The sequence below is a fragment of the Ursus maritimus genome, unplaced genomic scaffold (assembly GCF_017311325.1).
Source record: "Ursus maritimus isolate PB19 unplaced genomic scaffold, ASM1731132v1 scaffold_7, whole genome shotgun sequence".
Classification (NCBI taxonomy): domain Eukaryota; kingdom Metazoa; phylum Chordata; class Mammalia; order Carnivora; family Ursidae; genus Ursus; species Ursus maritimus.
The window spans coordinates 69,404,245-69,432,037 of NW_024426885.1; the positions used below are offsets into that span (position 1 = coordinate 69,404,245).

Consider the following 27,793-nt stretch of genomic DNA (forward strand, 5'->3'; position numbering starts at 1 on the left):
CCAAAGTTCTTTCTGCGACCCTTCCGCCCACTGCCTTAATTAACTGCTCCCTCTGGAGGTCCCCACGATCTGTGGCTTACCACTTCAAATCACATACAAAGTAGCACAGCATCCTGGTGACAAGAGCAGGCTTGGGGGATCATACAGACCTGAGTTCCTATCCCAGCCCTGCCTCTCACTAGCTGTGTGATCCCGGGCAAATTTCACTCCACGGAGCCTTAGTTTTCTCATCTGCAAGGTAGATAAAGGTACTTATCTCAGAAGCTAATTGTAAAGATTAAATGAGATAATCCAGGTAAGTTTTTATCTCAGGACTCAGCATATATTAAGTGCTCAATAAATATAGGTTAATTTATTTATGGCCCTTATGGCATTGTTTCAAAAGTATTTTTAGGGACACCTGGGTGACTCAGTAGGTTAAGAGTCTGCCTTCGGCTCAGGTCATGATCTCAGGGTCCTGGGATCCAGGCCTACATCGGGCTTCCTGCTTAGCGGGGAGTCTGCTTCTCTCTCTGCCCCTCCTCCCTGCTCGTTCTCTCTCTCAAATAAATACATAAAATCTTAAAAAAAAAACCAGTACCTTTTGTATGTTTTTATCTCCTTCGTACCCCACCGGAGTGTATGCTCGTTGGCAGCAGGCCCTGGGTATTATTTAGAGTTGTACACTTACCTTCCAGCAGATAAGCAGTATAGGCAGGCACACAGTGGACGTAAGTGCAGTGTTTTCCAGAAAGTGAAGTGGTGTGTGAATGAAAGCTTCAGGTGTTTCCCCAACTCGTCAAGTGATATAAACCATGGCTATAGCGGGCATGGGTTTAGTGGAAATGTTCTTGTTGCTTCCTGATTCTCATTTACATGCCAGATCCTTGCAACAGCCATGGATTTTCCTTATAAAAGAGCTAATTACTCTCTTTTTCCTCCTGGAGGTTTTAAACTTACACAGCAATCATCTCAGAATCATCAATACCCTTTCTTCAGGCAGAAGCACTGTGGTTTGGTCCATCAAAGTATTTCCAAAACTGACAGGTTAAGGAAGGAAAGAATGGGAAAGTCTGTGACCTTGATGTTCTTGACCTAAATATGGGCGCCTGGTAAGAGACACGATCTGGAACCTGCAGGTCCATATATGTACGTCTGTAGCACCAGGAGCATCCAACCAGCAGAGGATGGCAGACGCCAGTGGTCAGCCCTGTGAGGAAAATGTTGCCTGATGCAACCCAATTAAGCTCTCCCTTTGGGAAGCGTTTTAAGGAGGGCGCTCCCAACCGCTGAGTAAGGGAGGTTTCTTTCAGTGAGGAGAGTCTAGAGTTGTCACCTCTCCTGAACCCCCTGAAGCCTCTCATGTGGGTTTTGTGTGCCTTAGGCACACATGCCTTCCCCATTCCTGTGAAGACTGATCAGCAGTGGCTCTTCAGTGCTCTGGTTTCATGAAGGCACATGACCACCGCCCTGATGGGAGGGACTGCGACACTGAGCCAGCAGATAGCCTTCCTCAGGAGTGAAAGCTGTAGACTTAAAAAAAAAAAAAAAAAAAATGGGAGCAGGCACCTGGGTGGCTCAGTTGGTTAAGTGTCTGCCTTTGGCTCAGGTCATGATCCCTGGGTCCAGGGATCGAGTCCCACATGGGGCTCCCTGCTCAGCAGGGAGTCTGCTTCTCCCTCTGTTTCTCCCCCTACTTGTTCTCCCCCCAACCTCTCTCTTGCAAAAATAAATAAAAAATAAAACTAAAAAATGGGACCCTGTAAATATTTCGTTAACACATTACCAGGGACACACTCAGCTATATAGGTCTTTGAACATTACTAAATCCATGTATTTTTTATAGTATACTTTTATAGGAGAATATAGGAAGCCTGAGGGAAAAAAAGGTGGAACTCATGCATACCAGGCTTGAGGTCCCAAATAGGGAGGAAAACCTGATCCTTACTTTGAAGGTAGAGGTTGAGAGGAGCTGCTAGCATTCATTTCAGCCCTACATCCTTTCCCTGGAAATAAGTTACAGTAACTTGCGTGGTTTGAGTTAAAGGAAACTCATCCCTTTGATGTGTGGGTGGTGTACCGGGGAGTGGAAGACAAGAACGTTGATGTGTTAGGCTATAAATCTCAACTAAAGGATGTCTGGGCTGTTCGGGCACTTCCCAGCAGTGACATGACACGGTTAAGAGCTGGCCAGTCGGATGACATCAGCTTGTCACACTGGGAGAGATCTACAGCTACAGGCGCGTTGTGACGGGCCCCTCAGTTTTGCAAGAGGCGCTCTCCTGACTAGACAGCACACACAGCACACTCACAGCAGAGCAGCCAGTGCTGCTGGCCATGCGTTCACTCCCCACTGTGAACGGGACAGTAGGCAACGGTGAGGCAGCTAAACAAGATTTATAGGAAGCCAAGAAAATAAAAACACACACCATGGAAAGCCCGAGGAGGGAACTCTAAGTGACCCATATGCTCACTCTAAAACCTTCCCTCCTCCCACAAACTCCCTTGGCCCTGCATTGTGAATCATCATCTCCCTAGAATAATAAAATGTCATCCAAGCTTCGACCTCATCTTTCAAAAACCAGTTTTCCCATCTCTCAGCTCCCAACTGATTTCCATTAATACGTGTTGCGTAATCACTCTGACTGGGCATTTTGTTAGATGTTGCAGGAAGTAGGAAACAAACATGCATACCCATGGTCCCACCACTTGAGGAGTTTCCAATCGCTTTGGGGACACGAACACCTTGGACTGTGGTCTTCGTTTCTAGACACAGCACATGGCTTGTGAAATTTTTCTCCTGCACCATCCTGGTGGTAACTAAAAGTGAAGAGGTCTCCCCGAGAAGCCTGGAAGGCATGCTGTGTTTCTGAAGTGGCTTTATCAACCTTCTGCAAACCATTCTGTACTCCTGTCCTTGGGCAGAGTGGGAGTGCGATCGAGTTTAAGGCCCTCGCAGAGAGAGTGACATTGGCTAAATTACTGAAGAGCCGGTGCACAGGAGCAACATTCATCATCACATAGAGGCTCACCGTCCACTACTGTGTACTTGACCCTGAACTGGAAATCGGGACATATCGGTACACAAAACAGGCAAAGATCTTTGCCCTCGTGGAATTTACATTCTAGTGGGAGGGATAATAAAAGGGTAAACAAGTCAGTGATAGAGCATGTTAGGAGGCGGTGAATGCTGTGGGTAGTCTGGGTGGGTCTGACTTGAGAAGGTAAAATCTGAGCACAGCCCGGAAAAAGCTGGTGGAGGGAGTCCAGTGGACATGTGGGAGGAGCATTTTTAGGCTGAAGCAACAGCTACAACAAGGGGCCCCACAGGAGAGCATGCCTTGCATGGTGGAGGAATGGTAAGGAGGCTGGATTAAACATGAGAAGAGGAGAGGAGGTCAGAGCAGTGATGGGGACCCAGCTGGTGCTGGTCAGTGGGCCAGTGTAAGGGATTTGGCTTTTGCTCTGTGTGAAATGGGGAGCCATGTCAGGGTTCTGAGTCGGGACAAGATCTGGTTTGTGTTTTAGAAGAAAAACTCGAGGGACTTCTAGTTTTAGCTCCAACATGAAAAAAGATGTTCCCACTTTTGCAACAAGAAAAAGCAACACAAACTGCATATCGATGTCTCTTAGACCCATCAGACAAATGATGTTCCAGGGAGAGCTGCCTCTCTGGAGAGGTCAGTGAGACCAGCTCATCCGGGGCAGAAGCTGCTGGAGCCATGAACTTGTAGGGACACTTAAATGGTGATTTTCGCAAACTCTTAGAGGCTGAGTGCGGACTAGCATGAAATTTAGAAGCCCCTGGGCACCACAGTTGTAGGGGACCCTCCACACTTTCATACTCCAGAAACCCCACCAGGTTCTCACGATGAAGAGCCAAGAAAGATCTCCTCATGGGCCTGGAAAGGGGAGGAAATTAACCACTGTGAAACACAATGGCCCACCCCAAAGGACGAAGGGCTTTGCCTGAGCCTTATCCTGGCTAGGGCAAGGGAATTCCTCCCCCTTCAGCTTACTTCACCTAAAAGAGGAAAAAACAGCTAACAGAGCCAGGGCTTTAAGAAAATAGAGTAAGAATGCTACGACCAGCAAAGGGAGTACAGTGCATGGGGAGAAAAAAGCTACACCATTCTGGAAACACTTATGAAGGTTCCAGTTCTGAGACACAGGCCCAATAAGAGACTGAGATTTAACTGGAAGACAATAGACTATCTCCCCTGCCCCATACCTTACCAGCACACCAACAAAGACCCAGTAGAGTAACCCTAGGTTACAGCCAGTGTTATAGACACAACTCTCTCTGAGGAGGAGTTTTTAGGGAAGCCAAAAATCAATAGGAGACAAAAACAAGGACATTAGAAAAACCTGAAGCCTCTGGGACCTACAGTTATAGCAGACATTAAACACAGTCCCTCTTCTAATCGGACTAACAGAAATCCTCACATGGAAGGCCTATTGACCTCAGTTTCTACTACCTGATACAACATGTCCTGCTTTCATAAAAAAAAATTAAGGATGTGCCAAAAGGCGAGGAGAAACAGTCTGGAAAGGCAAAGCAAGCAACAGAATCAGACTCAGATATGACCCGGATGTTGGAATGACCACACAGTGAATCAAAAATAACTATGATTAATATGTCTGTAACGTTAATGGAAAAGTAGACAGCATGTAAGAACAGATGTGCAATGTAAACAAAGAAATGGAAACTTTAAAAAAGGGTCAAAAGAAAATGTTAGAAATAAAAACACTGTACCAGCAACAAGGAATGCCTTTATTGGGCTCATCAATAGACAGGAAATGTTCAAGCGAAGAATCAGTGAGTTTGAAAACATGTCGGTAGAAATTTCTCTGAAATGGGGACAGAAAAAACAAAACAAAACAAAACAAAAAACCCAAAACCAAAATATCCAAGAACTATAGGACAATAAGGAAAGGTGTCACATATGCATAAGTACAATACCAGAGAAAGAGGAAAAAGCAGAAGATATATTTAAATAACAGCCAAGAACTTTCAAAATTAATGACAGACATGGAAACACAAACCCAGAAAACTGAGAGCACCAAGCAAGATCGAACACACACACACACACACACACACACACACACACACACACACACCTAGGCATGTCATATTCAGGCTTCAGAAAGCCAAAAAAGAAAAAAATCTTGAAATTCAGAAGGAAAAACACCTTACATATAGAAGAACAAAGAAATTGGAGCAGATTTCTCATTAGAAATTATGCAAGCCTGGAGAAAGTGGAGTGAACTATTTATTAAAGTGTCGACAGAAAAAACCCTGCTACCCTGGAACTCTACAGCCTACAAAATTATTCTCCAAAATTGAAGGGAAAAAAAAATTAAAGATTTTGTAGATAAAAACTGAGGAAATCCATTACCAGCTGACTTCCCTGCAAGAAAGGTTAAAAGTTCTTCATGCCCAAGGAAAATGATACAGGTCAGAAACTTAAATCTATATAAAGAAATAGCATCAGAAAAGCATAAGTGAAGGTAAAAGAAAATATTTTATTATTCTTATTTTCAATTGATACAAAATATAACCTTTTGTTTAAAGAAATAATAGGAATGATGTATTGGGTGTTTTTAAAATATAGATAAAGATATGAGTAACATCAATGTCAGAAGGAATAGGAGGGAGAAATTGAAAATACTCTGATAAAAGGTACTTGGGTTAGAAAGTGAAGCAATATAGTGTCTTTTGATGATGGATTTAGAGGAGCTTAAAATGTACATTGCAGGCTTCTGCTTTAGAGAACAGGAAGAACACATCTTTCCCTACTGCTCCTGTTAAATACAACTGAAAATGTTGGAAATGATTTATTAAATAAACCTAAGAAGACTCTGGAAGTTGGAGAGAAAAGGGGAGACCAGCTAAAGACCCTGGGATCTGGGGAAAGCAATGGTAGTGAGTTCCCTGGATTTTCTTTTGACCATGTATTTCACAGATTTAGAGCTAAGCAAGCCAGCAACTCAGAAATGGCAAGAAGCATAGACCAAAAAAATCCACAATTAAAATAAAAACAAAGTCTGCTTTCTCTAGTCCAATGACCAGAAAAAGGGCAGCCTAGCAGGACAGAAAAAATTCAACAAATAACCTCTCTACTCCAGCCAAACACCACAGCAGATCTAAAAAATACACAATTAGTAGAATTAAAAGACAAGCCTAGAAAGCACAGAACTAATAAAAGACATGTATCCACAATATGCAAAAAACACTTAGCAATAAGAAAATAAACAAATTTAAAAATGGGCAGAAAAATCTGGACACTTCAGTAAAGAAGATATACAGTCAGCAAATAAGTATATGACAATACCATCACCATTTGTCTTTAGGGAAATGAAAATTAAAATGAGATAGCACAAAAAATATCTACTAGAATTGCTAAAATCCAAAAACCTGACAGCCTAAATTGTTGGTGAGGTGAAGGAACAAGAGGAACTCTCATTCATTGTGGCAACAATGCGGAACAGTAGAGAGCACTTTGGAAGATCATATGGCGGTGTTTTACAAAACTATACTTACTTTTATCCTACAATTTAGCAATCAGGCATTTATCTGACCTAATCGAAAATTACATCTACCCAAGACCTGAAGACAAATGTTCATAGCAGCTTTATTCATAATCACTAAAAACTAAAAACAACCAAGATTTCTTTCAGTAGGTAAATGGATAAACATCTATACAACGGAATACTCTTCAGCGATAAAAAGGAACGAGCTATCAAGCCAGAGCCATGCAAAGACACAGATAAAATCGTTCATGTATATCGCTAAGTGGACGAAGCCCATCCGAAAAGGTATATGATTCCAATTACATGACATGCCGGAACAGACAGAACAAAAGCAACGGTAAATAAATACATGACTTGCTGCCAGAGTTTGGGGAAGGGAAGGGAAGGATTGAATAAATGAAGCACAGGGGATTTTTTAGGGCAAACAAACTATTTTGTAAGACACTCTAATAATATATGCATGACACTATACATTTGTTAAATTCCATAGAAATGTGTATTGTGAGAAAATGTAATGTATGCCAATTTTTAAAAAATCTTCTAGGAGATTGGGGGATCCCCAAGTGGAATGCAATGTAGCTGTCGTGTAAATATATGAGATAACCTCACTAAGGGAGGTGGAGGAAGAAGGTGCTGACTCAGGTAACTCTGAAAATGAGTGAAATCTGTGAAACTACAGGCAAAAAGGAACAGCACTGCATATGAGAACTGTGCTCTAGTTGATACGGTTGTTTCCCACGGCGTGCAGGTTAACTATTATGAAACTACTATACAAGCACACTAGAAGTGAACAGTTAAGTAAATGGATGACAGATGGTAGAAGCCAGGTTTCTCACTGATGGAGTGGGAAGTAACAGTAAGCAAGGGGAATTGGCCAGAATGATCCCTGTGGTCATGGATTCAACTTGGAGATATCAGTATGAACTCGTGTTTAGCTTAATGTAGATACAGGGGGTCACATAGAGAATTGTCTCTAGATATGTATATATACATGAGTATACACACATATATTTCCTTGCGCTGTTGGCTGAGAGTGCCTGGAATCAATGACACTCAAATATCAAGAACACACCTCAAGTCCAGATTTTGGTTTCTAAGTACCATTCCCTAATAAAAGGAAGGACTCCCTTGGAGAAATGGCAAATTTTAGGACTGGGGCAGGAAATATGCACACCTAGAACATCATATAGTGCCAAGAGGTAAGAAAATGCTAACACACACACACACACACACACACACACACACACACACACACAATAGGGCTATGTCAAAGGGACCCAAAAACCAACGGAAAGAGCTCCAAGTAACCAAAAGAGCAACAAGATGAGCAAAGTAATATTGTATTATTAACCAACATGTGAAATAAGTATCTACGAGTCTATACTGATATAAAAACTAGGTAGATAGATGATGGACAAATAGACAAATCTCATATGCAGAAAAATCAAATAATTTTTAAAATAAATCAAATAATTTATCATTGCTTGCATTCCCATTAAGGAAGTAGAACATAACGTCCAACTCTTTAAGTGTGGACTACACATAGTGGTTTTTGCTCCAAAGAATACAATCTAGAAAGATTCACAAAAGGATAACTTTACAGTGAAAAAACCTCAGCCAGGTGGTGAAAGTCAACATCAACAGTGATAAGGCATGCGGCTGGCATGAATCCTTGATACGATGCGATAAGAATGGCACGGTACCTCTGTCATCCTCCTTCCCCAAACCTTCACTCCAGTCTTAGCAACAGAAAAGCATCGCACAGACTCTAACAGAGAGATACCTTAAATATACCTGACCAGTGCTCCTCAGAACTGTTAACTTCAAAAACAACAGAACGATCACCACCAAGAGGAGCCTAAGGAAACAAGACACTAAATGCAGTATGGTATTCTGGGTGGCACTGAAAAAGGACGTTATGGAAAAACTAAGGAAATCTGATTGACTTTCGTGGATAACAACAGATCAACTTTGGTTCCTTAACTGGGACAAATGTAGTATACAAATATAAAACGTGAGTAATAGTGGAAACAGAGTAGGGGAACTCCGTGCTATCTTTACATCTTCTCCAGGACTCTAAAATTATTCCAAAATAAGTTTATATAAAACAAACCCATCTGGCCCCTCCGTTGAGAACAGGCCGGAGGAGTCGCGGTGAAGGCAGGTAGGCCTGTTGGAAGGATACAGCCGAAACGTAGGGGAGGGACGGGGAGGTTGGCATGAAAGTGGCGGCAGCAGGTGGTGAAAACTGAAAGATACCGGGTATATTTTCAAAGGTTGATCTCTGAGTAAGGAGCAAACAAAGCAATCTGAATTTTAGGTGCTTGAAGAGGAAACTTAATTCTGCTGTTTGTAGCTATTCCATCTCCCCGCAGGACTAAGCCCTACAAGGGCATTTCTGCCGAAACACTTCCGTTCCTCAAGCAGCAGACCCTAGGAGATGCTAAGTAATAATTGCAGAATTACGCTCTCCACGTCGTGTGATGAGGTCCTGCACGCCCCCTTCCTTCGGGCACAGCACCTCCCAGAGCACTGATGACGTCCAAGCAAATCTAATTCTCCCCTACTTATCTTACCGAAGGAGACACTTTCTTTTAAAAATACACCTAATTGGGGTGCCTGATTGGCAAGTGGGTTAAGCATCCAACTCTTGGTTTTCCTCAGGTCATGATCTCAGGGTCATGAGATCAAGCTCCATGTTGGACTCCGCAATGGGCAGGGAGCCTACTTAAGATTCTCTCTCTCCCTCTTCCTCTGCCCCTCCCCACCCCGACTTGCATGTGTGTGTGTGCTTACTCTCTGTCTCTCAAATAAATAATTAAAGAAATAATAAAATCCACCTAAATAACTTTCAGATTGATTGATATTTATATTTGCACTGTAAATCTTATTGACGAGTCCCACAACCCAGTGAATACTGAAGGCCAGTAAGATATTCTTCTAGGCCAGGAAGATATTTTTAAATTCATTTCTACGCTACCGATCAATTCCACCGCTTGAGTTGAATGCTTAACAGGAGGTGCTTATGCTGGTTGCCCAAACTGTCTGCATCAGTTCTACCTGTTGGTATAATGATTCTTTACTCAATTGAATATTGTATAAACTGATGCAACATGAGTATAAACAATATGAGTACAGACGGAAGACGGGTGTTTCTATCACAGCAAAGCTGAATGCTGGTGACTTCAGGAGACGTCTCTAAAAACACAGTTGTGGGGGCACCTGGGTGGCTCAGTTGTTAAGTGTCTGCCTTCGGCTCAGGGCGTGATCCCAGCGTTCTGGGATCGAGCCCCACATCAGGCTCCTCCGCTGGGAGCCTGCTTCTTCCTCTCCCACTCCCCCTTCTTGTGTTCCCTCTCTCTGGCTGTCTCTCTCTGTCGAATAAATAAATAAAATCTTTAAAAAACAAAACAAAACAAAAAAACACGGTTGTGGACTTGGGTATGAATGAGAAGAGATTTGGGAACAAAGAAAATGTGAACTACTCTCAGACTGTTTCACGGGTAACTTTCACTTCTCTCTTCAAGTAGAATTTTAAAAATCAGAAACGGGAATGGAACACCCTAGAAAACACATAATGGGCATGGTTCATGGAATAAGACCAAATAGTCCTCATTCTGTAGATTCCTACTTAAAGAAAAGGCTTTAAAAGACAATTATCATATGGTTTCACTCATTTATGGAACATAAGAAGTAGGAAGTTCGGTAGGAGAAGAAAGGAAAGGAGAAAGGGGGGGTAAACAGAAGGGGGAATGAACCATGAGAGACTATGGACTCTGGGAAACAAACTGAGGGCTTCAGAGGGGAGGGGGGTGGGGGATTGGGATAGACTGGTGATGGGTAGTAAGGAGGGCATGTATTGCATGGTGCACTGGGTGTTATACGCAAGTAATGAATCATGGAACTTTACATCAAAAACTAGGGATGTACTGTATGGTGACTAACATAATATAATAAAAATATTATTATAAAAAAATAAAAATAAAAAAATAAAAGACCGGTAATAAGAGTCCACATATACATTTTATGCTATTATAAAATTACCAGATAGGCATGTAGGTATCATTTATTATAATTTCCTGCTTAAGGTTTTCAGTTAGCCAACCAACCACCTGCCAAATTTAGTTGAATTTAAAGGTTCTACTGGACTGTGATCCTTCTTCCCACTCATTCCCATTCTCATTTTCTCTCTTACCATTTCTTCCTCATCTATACTTTTAAATGATAACTGGGATGCTAGTAGGTGATCCAGATAGATTTTCTATAGAGAGTTGCAGAGTATTTGAAAGCTTTATCACAGCAGACTTCATTTCCTTGAAGACGGAACATTGTAGGGAATAAAGAACACCCCAGGCCTTATGGGTTGATGTTATTATGGGAGTCTTGTCTAGTGGAGAGGAAACCGTGAGATGGCCTTGCTAAAGATTCCAGAGTTATGAAAAAGATCAATAAACCTGACAAGTCACATTTCCTTACTTGCTTACCATTATGCTGTACTTTATCTTTTTTCCAGAGTCACTTCTCCAACCTATTTCTTAAATGCTGGTCAACCCTGTTGGAAGGAATGTAAATCTTTTCGAAGGATTCTCTATTGAGACTTCCATGTATAGGCTATCGCCCCAGCAATTCCCATCATGGGAGTCGACATTTCTGACACTCTCAGTGTGTTTTGATCTTTGTGTGGTTGGATGCAGTAGCATCAGACACTGCTTGCCTAGCTTCTCTTTCTTCCCTCCCTGACTCTCAGACTAAGTCTGGTTAGGACTCAAGGAGGGGCAAGAAGTCTAGGCTTCATTACCTCTGGCCATTATCCCTGGTTCATGAATGAACACATGACACCAAAGGAGTCAAGGGACTCACCCCCAGAACATTGGCTGAAGCTATTAGGAAAGATGTTTTCTCTTCTTTCTGGGATTATTAGGTGTAAGAATGCTATGACTCTAGAACTGCTAGTGACCATGATTACACCATGTGGACAGAGCCGATCTAAGGATGAAGCCGACAGAGGAGAAAAGGATAGCCAGCATGTGGATGAGCAGGAGAACTAAAAACAGAATTTCAGTGCCATCATTTAAGCCTCTGGATCATCCAATCAGTTATGTGAACTATTAAAATCTCTTTTTTCATTAAGCCATGTAGATTTCTGGAATTCATGAACACAGAAATCCCAGCTACCACAGAAAAAAAAGTCTGTAAACAAACTAAATGTTCATTAGTAGGGGAATAACAAATGAAATCATGATATGCAGGCATCCAAAGGAGGAGGCCACATTAGATGTACAGTCATGGAAGTACTCTGAAATGTATTTTAAGCAACAGAGGGAAGTAAAAAATGTGTAAAGAATGATTCTATTGAAGTGTGTGTGTGTGTGTGTGTGTGTGTGAATTTATAGGAAAACAGAATGGAAAGAATTATTCTGAAATGTTTACCATGGTTATCATTAGGGAGAGGAGGGGGTTAAGAAGTGAGGAATGTGTATAATATAGACATTTTCTGTATTTTTCCATTGTTTTTCTAATTTTATTATAATGAGCATATATTTATGCATTACTTATGCAAATTAAAATATTTAAATGGGAACAAATCCCGATCCCAAGGTCATTACTTTTGGTCCTCATTGCTTCTCATTCCACAATTCAGCACGTCTAGAACCAACATTCTTTCCCCCCAGTTGTCGTTTTCGCCCCTTGTTAGTGGCAGCACTAGTTACTAGAGGAGCCATCTGAGAGCTCCCAGCTGCGGCTCTTCCTCCTGCAGTCCATTTCCCCAGCGTCCCACTGGTCACTAGATTGCTCAGCTCCACCTTCCGGACTCCTCCCAGAATTGTCCCCTTCTCTGTCTCACTTCTGCCACTGCAGTTCAAGCTCTCATTAGGAGTCGCCTGCATGAACGCGTTCCTCTCCTACCCAATTTCCAAGACTCCAGCTCTCACAAAGCGATGTTTCTAAAATGCATTTCTGAACCTGTTACTCCTCACTTAACAACCTTCAGCCAAAGAAGGAACGAAATCCAAACCCTGAAGCATGGCCTGCTCAGCCCTTTGCGATCTGACTTAGACACCTGCTGCTTTATCCCTCCCCACTCTCCCCACCATGTGTTCACACTTGCCAAGGGACTTACGGCTCCCGGAACGTGCCCAACTCTCTTGCCTCTGTGACTTTGCACAGGCAGTTCCCCTGGCACAGCTCACTTTTCCCTGTTTTTCCCTGTTTTCCTTTACCCACTCCCTCTTCAAAGCTCCAGGTCATAAGCATCACTGTTTTGCATTCTCCTGGGTGGGACTGGGTACCGTTTTTATGTGCCCTCTTGAAATCCTCTGCCATGGTCACCTTCCTTATCACTATTTATTTATTTATGAGAGAGAAAAAGAGAGAGACAGAGTGAGAGAGAGAGAGCAGGAGTGCAGTGGGGAGGGGTAGAGGGAGGGGGAGAAGCAGACTCCCCGCTGGGCAGGGAGCCTGATGTGGGACTCCATCCCAGGACCCTGGGATCATGACCTGAGCCGAAGGCAGATGTCCAACCGACTGAGCCACCCAGGCGCCCCATTTATCACACTTTATTGTAATTATCTCCTTATCTTTGTGCCTTCCTTCTGGAGTCCCCAAGTGCAGGAGGCAGTGTCACAAAGGACAGCCTTGGAGAAAAATCCTGTGCTACCCTTTTATAACTATGAGATCTTTGGGCAATTAACTTAAATTCTGTGCCTCTGTTTCCTCCTCTGTACCCTGAAGAGCACCGGACCACGGAGCTGCGGTGAGTACGAAGCATGTAGAACGCTGACAATAGTGCCTGACACTTGGAAAGCCCCAAATAAGGATGCCCTATCATTCAGATCATCGGTAACCTTTGGGTCTAATACAATGTCTGGCACTTAAGGGATGCAAGATAACCGAACAATTACTCCGTTGAACAAACTATTTTGAACAAACGCCTCTGTAAAATCGTGCATTCCCAAACAAGGGGTTCAGTTTTAATGCAAGACTTTGTACCTCTATACAGAAAATAAGAAAATGCCATTTGGAAACTCTGACTTCAAAACATTTGAATGCTAAGTGCAGTCATCTCTAACATAGCCACACATCATGGCTCCGTTGTGATTATTCATACAGCTTTGTAGAAAAACAGCTTCACCCATTAATGTTCTCTTGCTAGATGGTGAGAGAGCTAGCCCCCATGTTGCACCAATGGCCTGTGGGATTTCAGACTTAACACATTCTGGAAAGCCTGGCAGAATTACCCTCTGGCAGGATTTTTTTCAAGTCCTGCCTCTACAACTAAACATTACTAAAAATGTCAAGGCAGGAATGGTTTCTAGGAAATTTTTCAAGACCAGTGGAGAGCAAGAAAGCAGTTTTGTCATCTTTGTTCCTGTCACAAACACATCTGCACCTGGAGCATGCACCCCTCCCCCCACCCCAGGACCTAGACACAACGGAAATGTGACAAATTAATTACAGTAGTTAATTCCTGAAAGAGAAGGCTGACTGATGGGGCAGAATAGAAAGGAGGAAGGGATTGAGAAAACGAGGAAGTGAGGGACGATGGCCTGACTTCTCAAAGGGTGTGTGCCCAGAATGTCACACAGCTCAGGACTGGATAAGCAGGGGAGGGGAAGGGGAGCCTTCTTCCCCTCTGGCCACTCCCCAGGAGCCCAGGAAGCCATCACTGTGAATGTCTCACCCTCCACGTGGATGCATGGGCGGTGCTAATCCTTTCCCACCAGGCTCTGGCCCTGGAACTCATTGTGTCCCATTTTCCACGAGGTCTGGCAGACTGCAGAGAATAGCCAGCATCCACCTTCCCACCTCGGGGGACTCAGGAGTTCAGGGAAGCAGAGAGTACCGTGCAGCGTACTCTGGAAGGGCCCTCTGGAAGCCTTCTGTGGCCTCCTGGTGCCGTGATCTCACTCTGGAGATCACCTCTCTAACCCAGCCTCCCCTTTCTTTTTACTCAGAACGCCTGAAGGACTAGGGGCCGCTGACTTAGAACAATAATGAGTCCAATATTCATGCAGCTCCTTTCTTACAAGGAAACTGGATGCCCTTTCTGTGTCTCTTCATTAATCTTGCAGGGCCCTCCTGCGGGGTGGGCTGTCCAGCTAACAGTGACTCTCAGGCAGAATGGGAGCCGGGCTGGGGAAGGGCGTGGAGATGTCTGCACTGATCAGATGGGAGGACACATCACCAGTGGGACTTTGGTGAGACTATGGGACAAATAAAATTTCATACTGTGCAATGAATAACCTTGGGGAGCGCTATGGCCAGTAAGAACAATATAAAGGGTTTCTAGGAAATGTATGAATAGAGACAATTTTTTTAAAAGATATATTTAAATGACAAGAAAGAACAGGAAGCGTCAGCTGGGATTTGCAAGCAGAATATTTACAGGAAACATTAACTGTGGGTCCCCTCATCGCCTCCACCATCTCATGTCACTAATTTCTTTTTTTTTTTTAAGATTTTATTTATTTATTTGACAGAGATAGAGACAGCCAGCGAGAGAGGGAACACAAGCAGGGGGAGTGGGAGAGGAAGAAGCAGGCTCATAGCAGAGGAGCCTGATGTGGGGCTCGATCCCGTAACGCCGGGATCACGCCCTGAGCTGAAGGCAGACGCTTAACCGCTGTGCCACCCAGGCGCCCCTCATGTCACTAATTTCTATTGGCTTTTTTTTTTTTTTTTCAGGAAGATCTCAAATGCTGTCTCTTTAACTACATATTTTTATTCTGTTTCTCATTTCAGAAAATGTACTGTTCCCAGCTCTCTCAAGATCAAGAGTGAGCACGGAATTAGGGACCTGTCAAAACTGACTCACTAGATCGTACGCTGATGTTTCTCGCTTTTGTACTTTTCCCCAACCTAAAAGCAAACTATTCCAATTATATGGGCTAATCCTCCCTCAATTACAGAGAACAGGAACGCGGCTACTGCAGCTGTGTCTGAAATTATTAGTGTTTGAACCCGTACTTCAAAAAGATTATGGCAAGTGAAAGTCAAATGCCTTAGCTTCAGACTGCTGTCCCGTCAGGTCCCAGGTCCCACCCTCCTCATCACGCACAGGATGGCACCAGTGGCAGCGGGGAAAGGCCGCCTGTGCTCCCGGAAATGAAACCACTCCTCTTGCTGCAAATGTATAATCACTTAGGAACCGTTCTCCTAAGCAAGACCCTCCCACCTCTCCACCATGCTTCTGTTCACCAGGGGCCTCTAACTTTACAGGACACGATGGAGTTCAGTGTGGACAACTAGCCACACTCCTTCCCACACGAAACGGTGTGTAACTTCTGTTTCACTCCTGACAATGGCTCCACAAATTCTGCCTTGGATTTGGAAAGCGCATTCCCCTTACAGACTTCCTTTAGAGCTGTATTAACTACTCCTCTCAACACCCAGGTGAGAGTGCCACCCCTATTTTTCAATTTTGTCAGAAACTGAGGTTCGGAAAGGGATATAAAAATCACCATGTCAAAATATAAATAATGCCAGAGTCAGGAATTCAATATATCCGAACACCTTTGGCATCTGATAATAAGCTCGTACCCCCTGCAAGTGGTAAAATTATTTATAACTTCATAAATGTTTCAAAGATCATAGGATACAGTTTTACATCTATTATGTGACATAAAGGAAATTCATACATAATGAAGGAAAACAGAATATGAAGCCTGTTATATGAACCATCAGAGAACTGGGATAAATTTATCAAGACCAAACAGAACTCAAAGAGAGAAGAAACGTTTGTGGGAAAAGGACCAAGGCGAGGGTTCTCGAATACGATGTATGCAGCAGAAGCATAGCCCAGAGCAAGTGACAAATGACACAAGGAGGGACTCCTGGCAACTGAAAACTCAGTGTTCAGCCAGAGTTATAAGAGGAAATGCGCATGCCCGATGGGGTGACCATAATTACTCATGGGGCATCTGTAGGACAATACGAGAGTTCTGCGATTTTGTGACCTAAAACAAGCAGAGAGAAAGGTAGAAGGAAAGCAGAAGTAATAAAGAAAAAAAATTAACAGAACTGATTCAAAAAGAAGTAAAAAAAAATGAAGTTCGGCGGAAAAAAGTTCTTAAAATTCAAAAAATATTAACCAAAAGCGGGGTTGGTTGAGTCGAGCTCAGGGTGGAAGCCTGCAGTTGCCAGTGAGTTGGTGTGTCAGGGTTTATTCACCAAGAATTGCTCTGAATCCTTTTTCATTTCTGCTTACAAACCTTGGCTTTGTGAGGTGTTCAGAACACGCTCAGGCGAGTATCCAGAGGATTTCTTCCCCGCCGCTACATTAGACATTAGAGTCCATCCCTGTATATTTGCCTGAATTGTGACTAGGGTTTCTCATTGCTGGTGTACCAATCACAGCAGATGAAATCTTGACCTGACACAAGCCAAGAGAATGAAAATACTCCCAGGGACCAAGCTCTCGGGCACCGGGTCACAAGTTTTACCTCAAATGCTTGCTAATTTAAAACAAAAAAAATCAGTCTGGTCGCTAATCTTCAATCCAGAGCATTTTGAGGTCTAGAGAAGTTCTATAATGAGATTGTTAACACAGACAAAGATCATAAAATTTCAAAATTTCAAGCAGCGCTAATGGCTAACTCATTTTAATTAGTGTATTTTGGCAAATAACATAGTATACTCGTATTCCGTGGGGAAATGTTCCTAATATGGAAGGACAAGGGTGACACGCATATGTAATCCAATTTAATTTCATTCCATAATTTTTTTAAAAAAGAAACCATTTACAATTCTTAAAACCTGTGACGAGGCCACAGGTTTAAATTTAAAGGCCACCCTTTAAATTTTCAAATGAAGGAAACAGAGAATTGACTTGCCTTGCTAAATAAAATGGACACCATGAAGAAATCCAGTAAGAAACTCTCTGAAATATCTTTGTAGTCAAAATGGAAAAAGATCACGGTGAAGCCCAAGTAAATAAACTGGTGAGCTGGGTTACAGAAAGAGGTCCGCAGCAGCTTCATGCCGGCGACAATCATCAGGAAAATGTCCCAGCTGTTGAAAAGGGGAGAAAGGACGCGGTCAAGGACTGCCTGCAAACTATCAGGTGAGTTACAATAGCTAATGTTTCGTGAGCGTTTACTATGCACGGCGCCCTTTACAGGCATGGAAAGCCAGGACTGCGGCGGGGCGCGGGGGAGGGGGCTCTGTCATTATCCACATTTGTCAAAGGAGCAAAGGGAGTCTCAGAGTTTGGGTCCCCTGCCTAAGGTCTCACAGGGCGGAGCGAGAATTGAAACTCAGTCCCAGGGGACTCTTTGCCACAAGAAGCGGCTCCTTTCTGCCCCAGGATTTTCACAGTCCCCTGTCCTTCAGCAAGGACACAGGGTTCCCTTGGACGCCAGCAGAAACAGAGCACGTTGTCCCTCTTAGCGTCTGCTCAGTGTATGCTTTCTTATTATAAAAGAATCTTATGGGAGCAGTGGTGTCATAATAGTTAATATTAAATTCTGAAAAGAAAAAAACACGCAGTATCTTAATAAAACCATTTTTGCCTTTACTGTTAATTTCCAGTATTTTTCAGCATATTTATCACTCCCAGTGAAAAAGTAAGTTCTCTGGACTCCCTTTGTTTTTCTGCTGAAAATAATCTCATCGACATTTTTTCCCCATGGCATGGGCCTTTTTAGTGAAGGAACTCACCAAAGGAGTCTGGTAAAGAGATACCAGGGCTTTGCTTTGAGACCTGGACCGCTGGATGATCTTGTCTAGGGAGTCAAGTTATTAACCCGCGTAGGGAGCGTGTGTTATGTGCACTATTCCCGCAGACGCTGAGGCCAACAGTGAACACTCTACCTACCTTGAGCTTGGAAGGTTAATGATAACAGCTCAGAAGGGCCTGACAGAACAACTAGCTCCTTTCTGAAGGAAGGCTTTGCACTTTTAGGCAGATCCCTGCAAGAAAGACAGAGATGAGAACGCTTTCTGGAGAATGGCTGCACTTAAAAGAGAGAGATTGTCTTTTTTTGGCTAAACAGAGACACCTGGGGCTATGCCTCAATTTCCCTAAGCCTAGAAGGATACTAGGCTCTGGACCTTTGCCAGCATTATTATTATCTTGTCCCAGGATGAGAAGGTTCAAAAAGTGCTTTAAAGCCTTTGTACCTATCAGGTGCAAAACTGTCATTTTTGTTGTCGAAAAGATCTAATGTTGGCAATTCCATTTCCTCCATGTGATATTTCATTGCGTTCAGACCTAGGGCTCCAATTGTTTTCTCTCTGCCCCAGGATGTGCCCAGTGAGGTTTGCTCAAGGCTCTCTGAGAAAAACTAGCCCTTGATTGCATGCAGATTTGGGCTGAGTGGGAATGTTTTCCTATAACTTTAACATAAAACCTTCAGGGTTCCCGCAGCGAGGTTGAGCACTGCTCCATAACCCGTCTCTCTTTTCCAGTGGACAACTAATGTCCCTGAGGAAGTACAATATAAAAATATGACTTTGGGTCCAGTTGCCTTTGACAACAGCCCAGAGTACAAGAATCAATGTGGGAAGAGTGCCAGCTCAGTTGGTTAAACATCAGCTTTTGGCTCAGGTCATGATCTCAGGGTCCTGGGATTGAGCCAGTTGTCAGGCTCCATGTTCAGTGGGGAGTCTGCTTCTCCCTCTCCCTCTACCCCTTACCTGCTGCTTGTGTATCCTCCCTCTCTCTCTCTCTCTCTCTCTCAAATTAATAAAACCTTGGGGGGAGGGAGAATCCAGGTAGGATACCAAAGCCCAATGAAAAGGCATCTCAACATATGGGGTATTTCTTTTTTTTAGGGGAGACTGGTCATTTTTCTGGGTTATTCAGGCCAAATCTTGATTGAGGGTCAACTCTAACTGTGACTACGTTCAAATGAAGAGCATTCATTTTATGTTTATTAAGGACGGATGACTGGTTAAGACTACGGAAGATCTTAAGGGCTGATGTTCATAGCCTTTGTAACATTGCAATAGTAATGGTTACAGTTAAAATCTTTCATAGACGATTGTAGGCTCAGCCGAAAGTTTAATAAAGGCTTATGTAACAACCAGTGAACATGGCCTGGGACAGCTGCAAAGCACCCATTTCAATCAGGCTGGGAAATATAAATACCAAAGAAGATATCACGACTCCCTCACTCATCCATTTACCAGCCCCCACTTGCTCATGCATCCACCCAGCGTTCTACCATTTACTAGGGGGTTGGTATTAAAAGTTGAGTAAGAAACAGTGCCTGTGATTGAAGACTTCTCCACCTATCTGGTACAGTGGTTCTCAGTGCAGCCAGGGTGGGGGGGAGGCTTCTGTAGTTGGATACAGGTGTCTAGGTGATACTGACATACGACCTCCGGCTGTCCTGCTTGTGAACAGCTGGTCTAGTGGGGTACTTGAAATTATTCTAAGTCTTCAGATGGATGCCTCAAGAATACGAAGGAATCGTCTGTTTTGGGCTCTAAAAAAATAATACTGCTGGTATCATCTGGGATTTGAGAATATTTGGAGGTACATAGCTAAGGTGCTAGTTTCTGACTTAAGTGTCTGGAAAAAAGTTACAGGGGATAGAGAGTATTATTACTCGAAACTGGACTCCCTCCAAACTATTTATTTGACTCTGCCTGATTCCCAGTCCTTGTGTCTGTTCCCTGCCAACAGCCGCAACCGCTGGGTTGCAGGCTTAGCTTGAGGTCCCAGTCGTGATGTTGGAAAGCGACAACTTTAAATCCTTCAGCTCATTACCCCGGGGCCAGCACTGGTATCTTCTTTGCCACTGTGGTGCTGTTTGTGAGCCCTCGTTCTAGAAGCTGAGGCTAGGAGGTCACTGGGGTCAGCCAACATTGTGCATACTGGAGACACCTGCCACTAGAAAAAGCACTTGAGTTTCTGCATGGGGAGGCATCTCCTGGGTTCAGTCGCACCCACACTGCACAAGAGGGCTACATTCCCAGTGTCTGTGTTCTTCATCCAGTGAGACTGATTTTCATCCCCGGATCTGAAGTCGAGGATTTTAAATACCAGAGGGCATGACTTGCCCTGACCTAATGGAAACAGGTCTAAACTGCAAGGAGGGCCGAGTCTGATAAAGACAGGAAGGTAATATCATCATTTCATTTAGTGCCTGCTCTGTGTGACTATGAATCTATTCAAAATCCAACAGAGTATTCAAATGCCTTTTATCGCAGCTTGCTCAGTCTTTGGCAAATATTAATTAATTTGTCCTCATCACACCCTGAAGGGAGGAGGAGGTTTGAATTAGTATGCTTGCGATTATGCATGCGAGTTGACTTGGGCGCATAATGTTTAAGTAACGTGATTTAATAAGCAAATCTCAGAAAGAATCTCTTTTGCATTCCCCTCCTCAAACTTATTTGACCAGAAACTTCAACCTTTTGTCGGAACAACAAATCCACCGATTATCGAGCAGGATTTCCATTTGCAAATTCAGAGTTAATTTTAATGTATGAAAGCAGTAACTCAACTGAGCACCGTTAATGCTTTGCAAAAACACGGGGCACTTGACGGCATGACGTCTCTGTGCTCCATTTTTTTTGATTGGGAGACTTATCCGGATAAATGCAGAGAGAGCTGTGACAGTGATTAATCCCCCCCTCCCTCCAGCACAAAATGATAGAGTATTCGCTAAACGAAATGACACGAGGGCATTCGTAAAGCTCTGAGCATGATGGTAGGAACTCCAGGAGCCCCCGGCATCATACTGTGCTTCCGTCATCTTATTAAAGCTCACTGACTAAGCTTTTGCAGGAGGATTTTCAGAGCGACTGTCATTTAGTCACGACATCACTTAACGCAGATCTACGTTCTTTTTCAGCCCGGTCACTCTACAGTAACCATCAAGCTCTAGCCAGTCTCAGGAAAAGCCCGCCGTGGCTTCCTTACACGTGGCCAGGACATGAGTCGATGCACGCTGGCTTCCGCTGCAGCCTGTTTAGAGAAAGCTCACTGGATTTTGAAATCACTGTGATCGAAATCATGATGAAAATAAACCGTTATCCACTTACTGGGTACCGAGCCTCCGGTAATTGCTGATTGAAAATGCATCGATAGTGAGGGCATTCAGAATTATTGCTGGGTACAAGATGTATTTTTCAAAACACTGAAGCCAAACATAGAGTCTTTCAAACCACATTAAATGGGCGACATCTGAAAGAAACACAAAAACCACTTAGAACAGCCCCTGATCAAGTTATTTTTCTTTAAGTGCATGTAATAAGAAGTAATATCCCCCCTTTAATTCAAAAGCTGCTGATCCAGACTCCAGATATTAGACATAATCTACCAATTTTCTTTCCAGGCAGCAACTCTAAGCTTTGTTTCTACATACATCATAAATAATAATATACAGTAATATAGGCCAGTATTCCCATTTTTCAAGTCAAGTGATTTTTCCATATATAATTATTACTGGCACAATGAAATAAGCTGTCATATAACATCAAGGCATCTCAGAGTAAAAAGGGTAGACAGTGAAGGATGAAGAACTGAAAAACAATCCAGGGGTCCATCTCCTCTTAAGCTGGAGATACTTCCAAGGCTGGGCTTTCTTCTCCCTCTTTTTAGTCTTTAAATCTGCAATCAAACTAATGAATCATCGAACTTTACACAAAAAAATTAAATTAAATTAAATTAAAAAAAAATAAATTAATCTGCAATCAGATCCTCAGGCAATATATACAAAGAAGAGAAAGCTGATCCCCAGGCCCCATCACAATGAATGAATGTGTGACATTCTTGGGAACCCTCATGACAAAGGGGAATGAAGCCTATTCCCACAAGGCTAAGGTTTTGAGTCAGACCAGTCTGGGTTTGCATTCAGACTCTACCAACCACTGGTGTGTGATGGTGAACAGTTGACTTTTCTTCCTGAGCCTGTTTTGTGTGCCCTGCCCAACCCTGAGTCTGCTACTGGGGATGTGACGGCCCCTCTTTCCATCCACTCATGGCAGGGGAGAATCTGCTCTACCCCAGGATGGGGTAATATGGAGCACATACTTATAGTGCCACTGCCCATCTCTGACTACTCTTCTCTGTGAGGAGGGGGAGAGGTGGCAGGGTGGAGCTCTCCTCTGCTTCTGGCTTCTGTGAGGAGAGCACACTTGGTTCAGCCCAGGGCCCGAGGGGAGGCCTATCTCATTCCCCACTGAATCTCTCTGCTGGTCACTGTGAGGCTGACGTGGACCCCAAACCACCAGCCAATGGCCAGGAAAATGAACCAGATATGCCGGGGACACAGTTCCCTCCACAGCAAGACTCAGAGGCCAAACCTCCAAAGGGCGAAGCTGACTCCACTGAGCTTCTGGACTCACATTCTTCCACCATTTATAATAAAAAAAACTTATACCCCAATAATCTATCATAAAAAACAAGAAAGCCATATAGTTTTTACATTATTTGAATTGCACAAGAATCATCTCATGAAAGACAAAGAGGTCACACTCACCGTGTAGAGTGACACAGCAGAAATGGGCTGACTCCTCCCGGTGTCTTAACCAGTTTTAGGAGACAAATTACCTGCTTCTAACATTTTTCACTGGGACTTTATACAAAGGGTCTCAGGAAGCAACACAAACAGGTACCATACACACAGAATCGGAAACTGATATTTTACTTTTTTGTTTATATGGCTTAGCTATTTATGCAAGAATGTATTATGACAACTCAAAAACACCAAAGCTATATTCATTTGATTAAAAATATGAGGCGAGGTCGGCATTCAGAAATCTTACTCAAAAAGAATTAATTTGAATGCGATAGGAATGGTGAAGACAGGTAGAGTGGGAATACCTCATGACATGGGAAATAATAAGAACAAACATCCCAATGATTAATTTAATAAGTAGAAGAGAGATGCAATGAGAAATTATCAAGATAAAAATAAAAAGAAATTTTAGTGGCAAATGAAACAGGGAGGAAGACTGGCTATTTACCCAAAGAAAATGAAAACACGAATTCGAAAAGATCCATGCATCCCTGTTTACTGCATCATGAGTTACAAGAGCCAAATTATGGCAGCAGCGCAACTGTCCATCGCCTGACGAATGCATAAAGAGGAGGTGCTATATGTATGTGTATAATATATACATATTAGAATATTACTCATAAAAAAGAATGAAATCTTGCCATCAGCAACAACATGGATCAATCTAGAGGCTGTAATGCTAAGTGTAATAAGTCAGTCAGAGAAAGACAAGTATCATGATTTCACTCATATGTGGAATTTAGGAAACAAAATAAACAGAAAAAAAGAGACAAACAAAAAACCAACTCTTAAATACAAAGAACAAACTGGTGGTCACCGGAGGGAAGGTGGGTGGGGGAGGGGTGAAACAGGTGAAGGGGATTAAGAGTACATGTATCCTGATGAGCACTGAGTAACGTAGACAACTGTTGGATCATGGTATTGTACACCTGAGACTAATACAACACTGAATGTTAACTATACTTCAATTTAGAAAGTATACATACACCATGGAATATTACTTGGCCATAAAAAAAGAATGAGATTTTTTTTCCATTTGTGACAACATGGATGGACCTTGAGGGCATTATGCTAAGTGAGATAAGTCACAGAGAGACAAATACCATATGATTTCACTTATATGTGCAACCTAAAAACCAAAACAAATGAACAAACAAACAAACAAAACCCCAAAACAGACTCTTAAATACAGAGAAAAAACTCGTAGTTGCCAGAGGGGAGTGAGAGAGGGGCTGGGCGAAATAGGTCAAGGGTATTAGAGGTACAAACTTCCATTTATAAAACAGATAAGTTACAGAGCTGAAAAGTATGGCATAGTCAGTAATATTCTAATAACTTTATACGGTGACAGACGGCGACCACACTTACCATAGTGAACACTGTGTAACGTATAGAATTATCTAAGTTATACACCTGAAACTAAAACAACATTGTATGTCAACTATACTTTAGTAATTAAAAAACAGCAAGGACATTGGGTAGGGATACAACTTTGTGTATTCTTAATGGTCTATGTGTAGTGTTTTCTGGTGTAGATTTGGAAGTGGATTATTTCATAACGAATTAAGTTTTTTTTACTTATAATTAATGAGATCTAGGTATATTATGTATTTTACAGAGAAGTAAAAGGGTTTTTATCTTTTGTGAAAATATATGAAAATTTAGAAACACAAATCTTTATGATCTGTCCCCCATTTCCTTTAGGCAAATGACATTAACCCCCAGTTCCTGGAGAAAATTGAGGCGATTAGGCAACAATTGCCTAATCCTCCCACCCTTCAACTACCAATTTATTTATACTCACATCTGCCTTCTCAGTTCTCCTGAGGCTGAGCTCCCACTGATGCTCTGGGTCTCACTCCTCCTGACATCTGGTTCAGGAGTCCCCCCTCCAGAGGAGCTCTTTCCGACTGGCAAGTGGCAAGATTCCAGTCTTTGCCAAACTGAAAACTTACTTTCCGCTCTGCACCTCCTTCTTGTGCTCACTCTGCCCTTTTCTGCACAGTGTCTTGAAAAGGCTGGGAATGTCTGACAGTCCCGGGCCCTTGTCTCCTACTTGCTGCTGAAACTTCTGCCCCTGGGTATTTGCAGCTACGCCTGCTCAGAACAGTGTAGGAGACAGCCACCTGAGCCTTCCTAAATGACAAATAACAGATCCTTCTCGGTCTGTCTCACTGGATCTTTCTAGGCACGAAACATCACTGGTCCTTCCTTCTTTTTATTTATTTATTTATTTATTTATTTATTTTTAAAGATTTTTTTTATTTATGTGACAGAGAGACAGCCAGCGAGAGAGGGAACACAGCAGGGGAGTGGGAGAGGAAGAAGCAGGCTCCTAACAGAGGAGCCCGATGTGGGACTCGATCCCGGAATGCCAGGATCACGCCCTGAGCCGAAGGCAGATGCTTAACGACTGTGCTACCCAGGCGCCCCCCTTCCTTCTTTTTAAAACTCTCTGTCCAGGGGCACCTGGGTGGCTTAGTCAGTTGGGATCTGCCTTCGGCTCAGGTCATGATCTCAGGGTCCTGAGATCGAGCCCGGAGTTGGGCTCCCTGCTCAGTGGGGAGTCTACTTCTCCCTCTCTCTCTCTCTCTCTCTCTGGCCCTCCCCACCGCGTGTTCTCTCTCTCAAATAAATAAATAAAATCCTTTAAAAAAAAATTTCTTTCCCCTTCTCCCTCTCCCTATACCCCCCTCACTCACATTCTCTCTCTCTCTAAAAATAAAATACAGTAAATAAAATAAAATAGAATAAAATACTCTCTGTCCTTAGCTTCCCCATGCCACCCACTCCTGCTGGTGCTTAAACCTTCCACCCTACTCTTTCCATTTTCTCTGCAAGCTCCTCTTCCCTTTACTTGGTCATTTGCTTTCCTTGGACTTCTCTATTTTTTTCCTCTTTTTCTTGAGCTGATGCTCTCAACACCCTAACTTTAATGATTATACCCATGCTGACGACACTCGGATCCGTAACTCAACCTTCCATCTGTCTCCTGGCCCCCAGATCTCAATACTCAACTGAATAGCTTCATCGTCTGACATCCCTAAGGAATCTTCAAATACGTGTCAGAGGCTGAACTCGTCAACCCCCACACAGCTGCTCTTCCTGATGCATTCTTCATCTGATGTAACGACACTCGCATTCACTTTGTCATGCAGGTAATATATCTTGGAGTCGTCCTAAGTCAGTTCTTCTCAATCATACCTGCGCGTTGGAATGACCTGGGGACAAGGCTGAAAGACACTGTCCAAGATCTGCGATGCTCAAACTTCGAAATGCAAATAATTCGCTTGCTAAAACGCAGAATCTGAGCTGCTGGGTCTGGAGCAGAGCCAGACATTCTGCAGCTGCTACTGTGTCCCTCTCTGGAGTCACGATCGTCACTGGCGCACTCACATTCTATACCTCACTGGCTACCTGAATGAGCCGCGCTGGAGTTTTGAAAACCTTTTCATTCAGCTTTTTCATATATGGAAACCGGCACAAATCGTACACGTTAGAGCTGCGTCCCTAGCACCTAGATGAAGACACGCTCTTGAAGCAACCCTCCCACCTGCTTACAGTCACTGCTCCACGAGGTAACCCCTGCCCCAACCCCAAACACCACTGTTTAGTTTGCCTCCTATTCTCTTGTATCTTTTGCTCAACAATTTTCGTGACATCCAGCCACCTCTGTGTGTGTCACTGTCATCCGTCCGTTCTCACCGCTGTGTAATAATCTGGGGGAATATATACAGGTTATTTTTCCAGGCTACTGTTCATGGGCATTCATTTTGTTTTCAGTGTATAGCTACTCTGCACAGTGCTGCCTCGAACATTCTGTTACGTGCCTTCTGATAAACACGCGTACATTTCTGCGGGGTACAGATCTAGGTAGAGAATTGCTAGGTGATTAAGTGTGTGTATAGGAAGTTCAGAGAGATTTTCCAAAGCTACGGAGCCAATTTATACTCCCACAAACACTGCAGAGAGCTCCTTCTGTTTGTTCACATCCTTGCCAAAACATTTTCTCCCCCTTTCACTTTAACTACACTGTGGGTGTCGAGTGCTATCATATTATGGTTTTATTTTGCATTTCCCTGATGACTAATGTGGTTAAGTACCTTTTCATATGTTTACGGGCCATGTGGATACACACTTTTGTGAAGAGGCTCAATGTGTATCGCCTGGTTCTTTCCTCTCCAATAGGTCTTTTCTTTACTCATTACTAGGATTATACGACTTCTCTTTACTGATTTTTAGGGGTTCTTGGTATATCTCAGGTCTGCGTCTTTAGTCAGATATATGCATCGGAAAGCTCTTCTCCCATTTTATGGGTTATCACTCTCTTAATAGTACCTTTTGTAGACAAGAAATACTTGATTTGAATATGTTCCAGCTTCTCATTTTGTTTTTCCTTTTGGAGTCTTTTGTGATCTGTTTAAAGACAAAGATCACGACCACATTCTCCTAAGTTTTCCTCTTAGACTTTATTGTTTTATCTTTCACATTTAGATCATCAAGCTATCGAGAACTGACAATTGTGTATAATGTAAGATAGGGATTGAGACCAATTTTTTTCCGATGGGGATACCTAAGTGACCACCACTATTTATTGAAAACAATTTCTATTTCCTCCTGCACAGCAGTGAACTACACTGTTACGCATGTCTTTCTATGTGCTGGGTGCCTTCCTGCAATGTCCTTCTGTATTTCCTACTCGAGAAACTCCTAATCTTTTCATGGAATCTGGCATCTGGCCATCTGGAACTTTCCTTGCCCCCTCCCCACCCCTTTGCCATTATTCCCAGAACAGTCGCTACCACCGT

General features: G+C 43.0%; 1 protein-coding gene across 1 annotated transcript in view; it reads right to left on the reverse strand.

The window, feature by feature from the left end:
• Positions 1-27,793, reverse strand: part of PCNX2 (pecanex 2) — a 291,473-nt gene that overhangs the window by 95,450 nt on the left and 168,230 nt on the right. Inside the window, exons 20-21 of the mRNA XM_040624241.1 lie at positions 21,508-21,649; positions 17,346-17,523 (exon numbers count right to left, since the gene is read on the reverse strand). Coding sequence (XP_040480175.1) covers positions 17,346-17,523; positions 21,508-21,649 — 320 coding nt within the window. The remainder of the gene's footprint in view (positions 1-17,345; positions 17,524-21,507; positions 21,650-27,793) is intronic.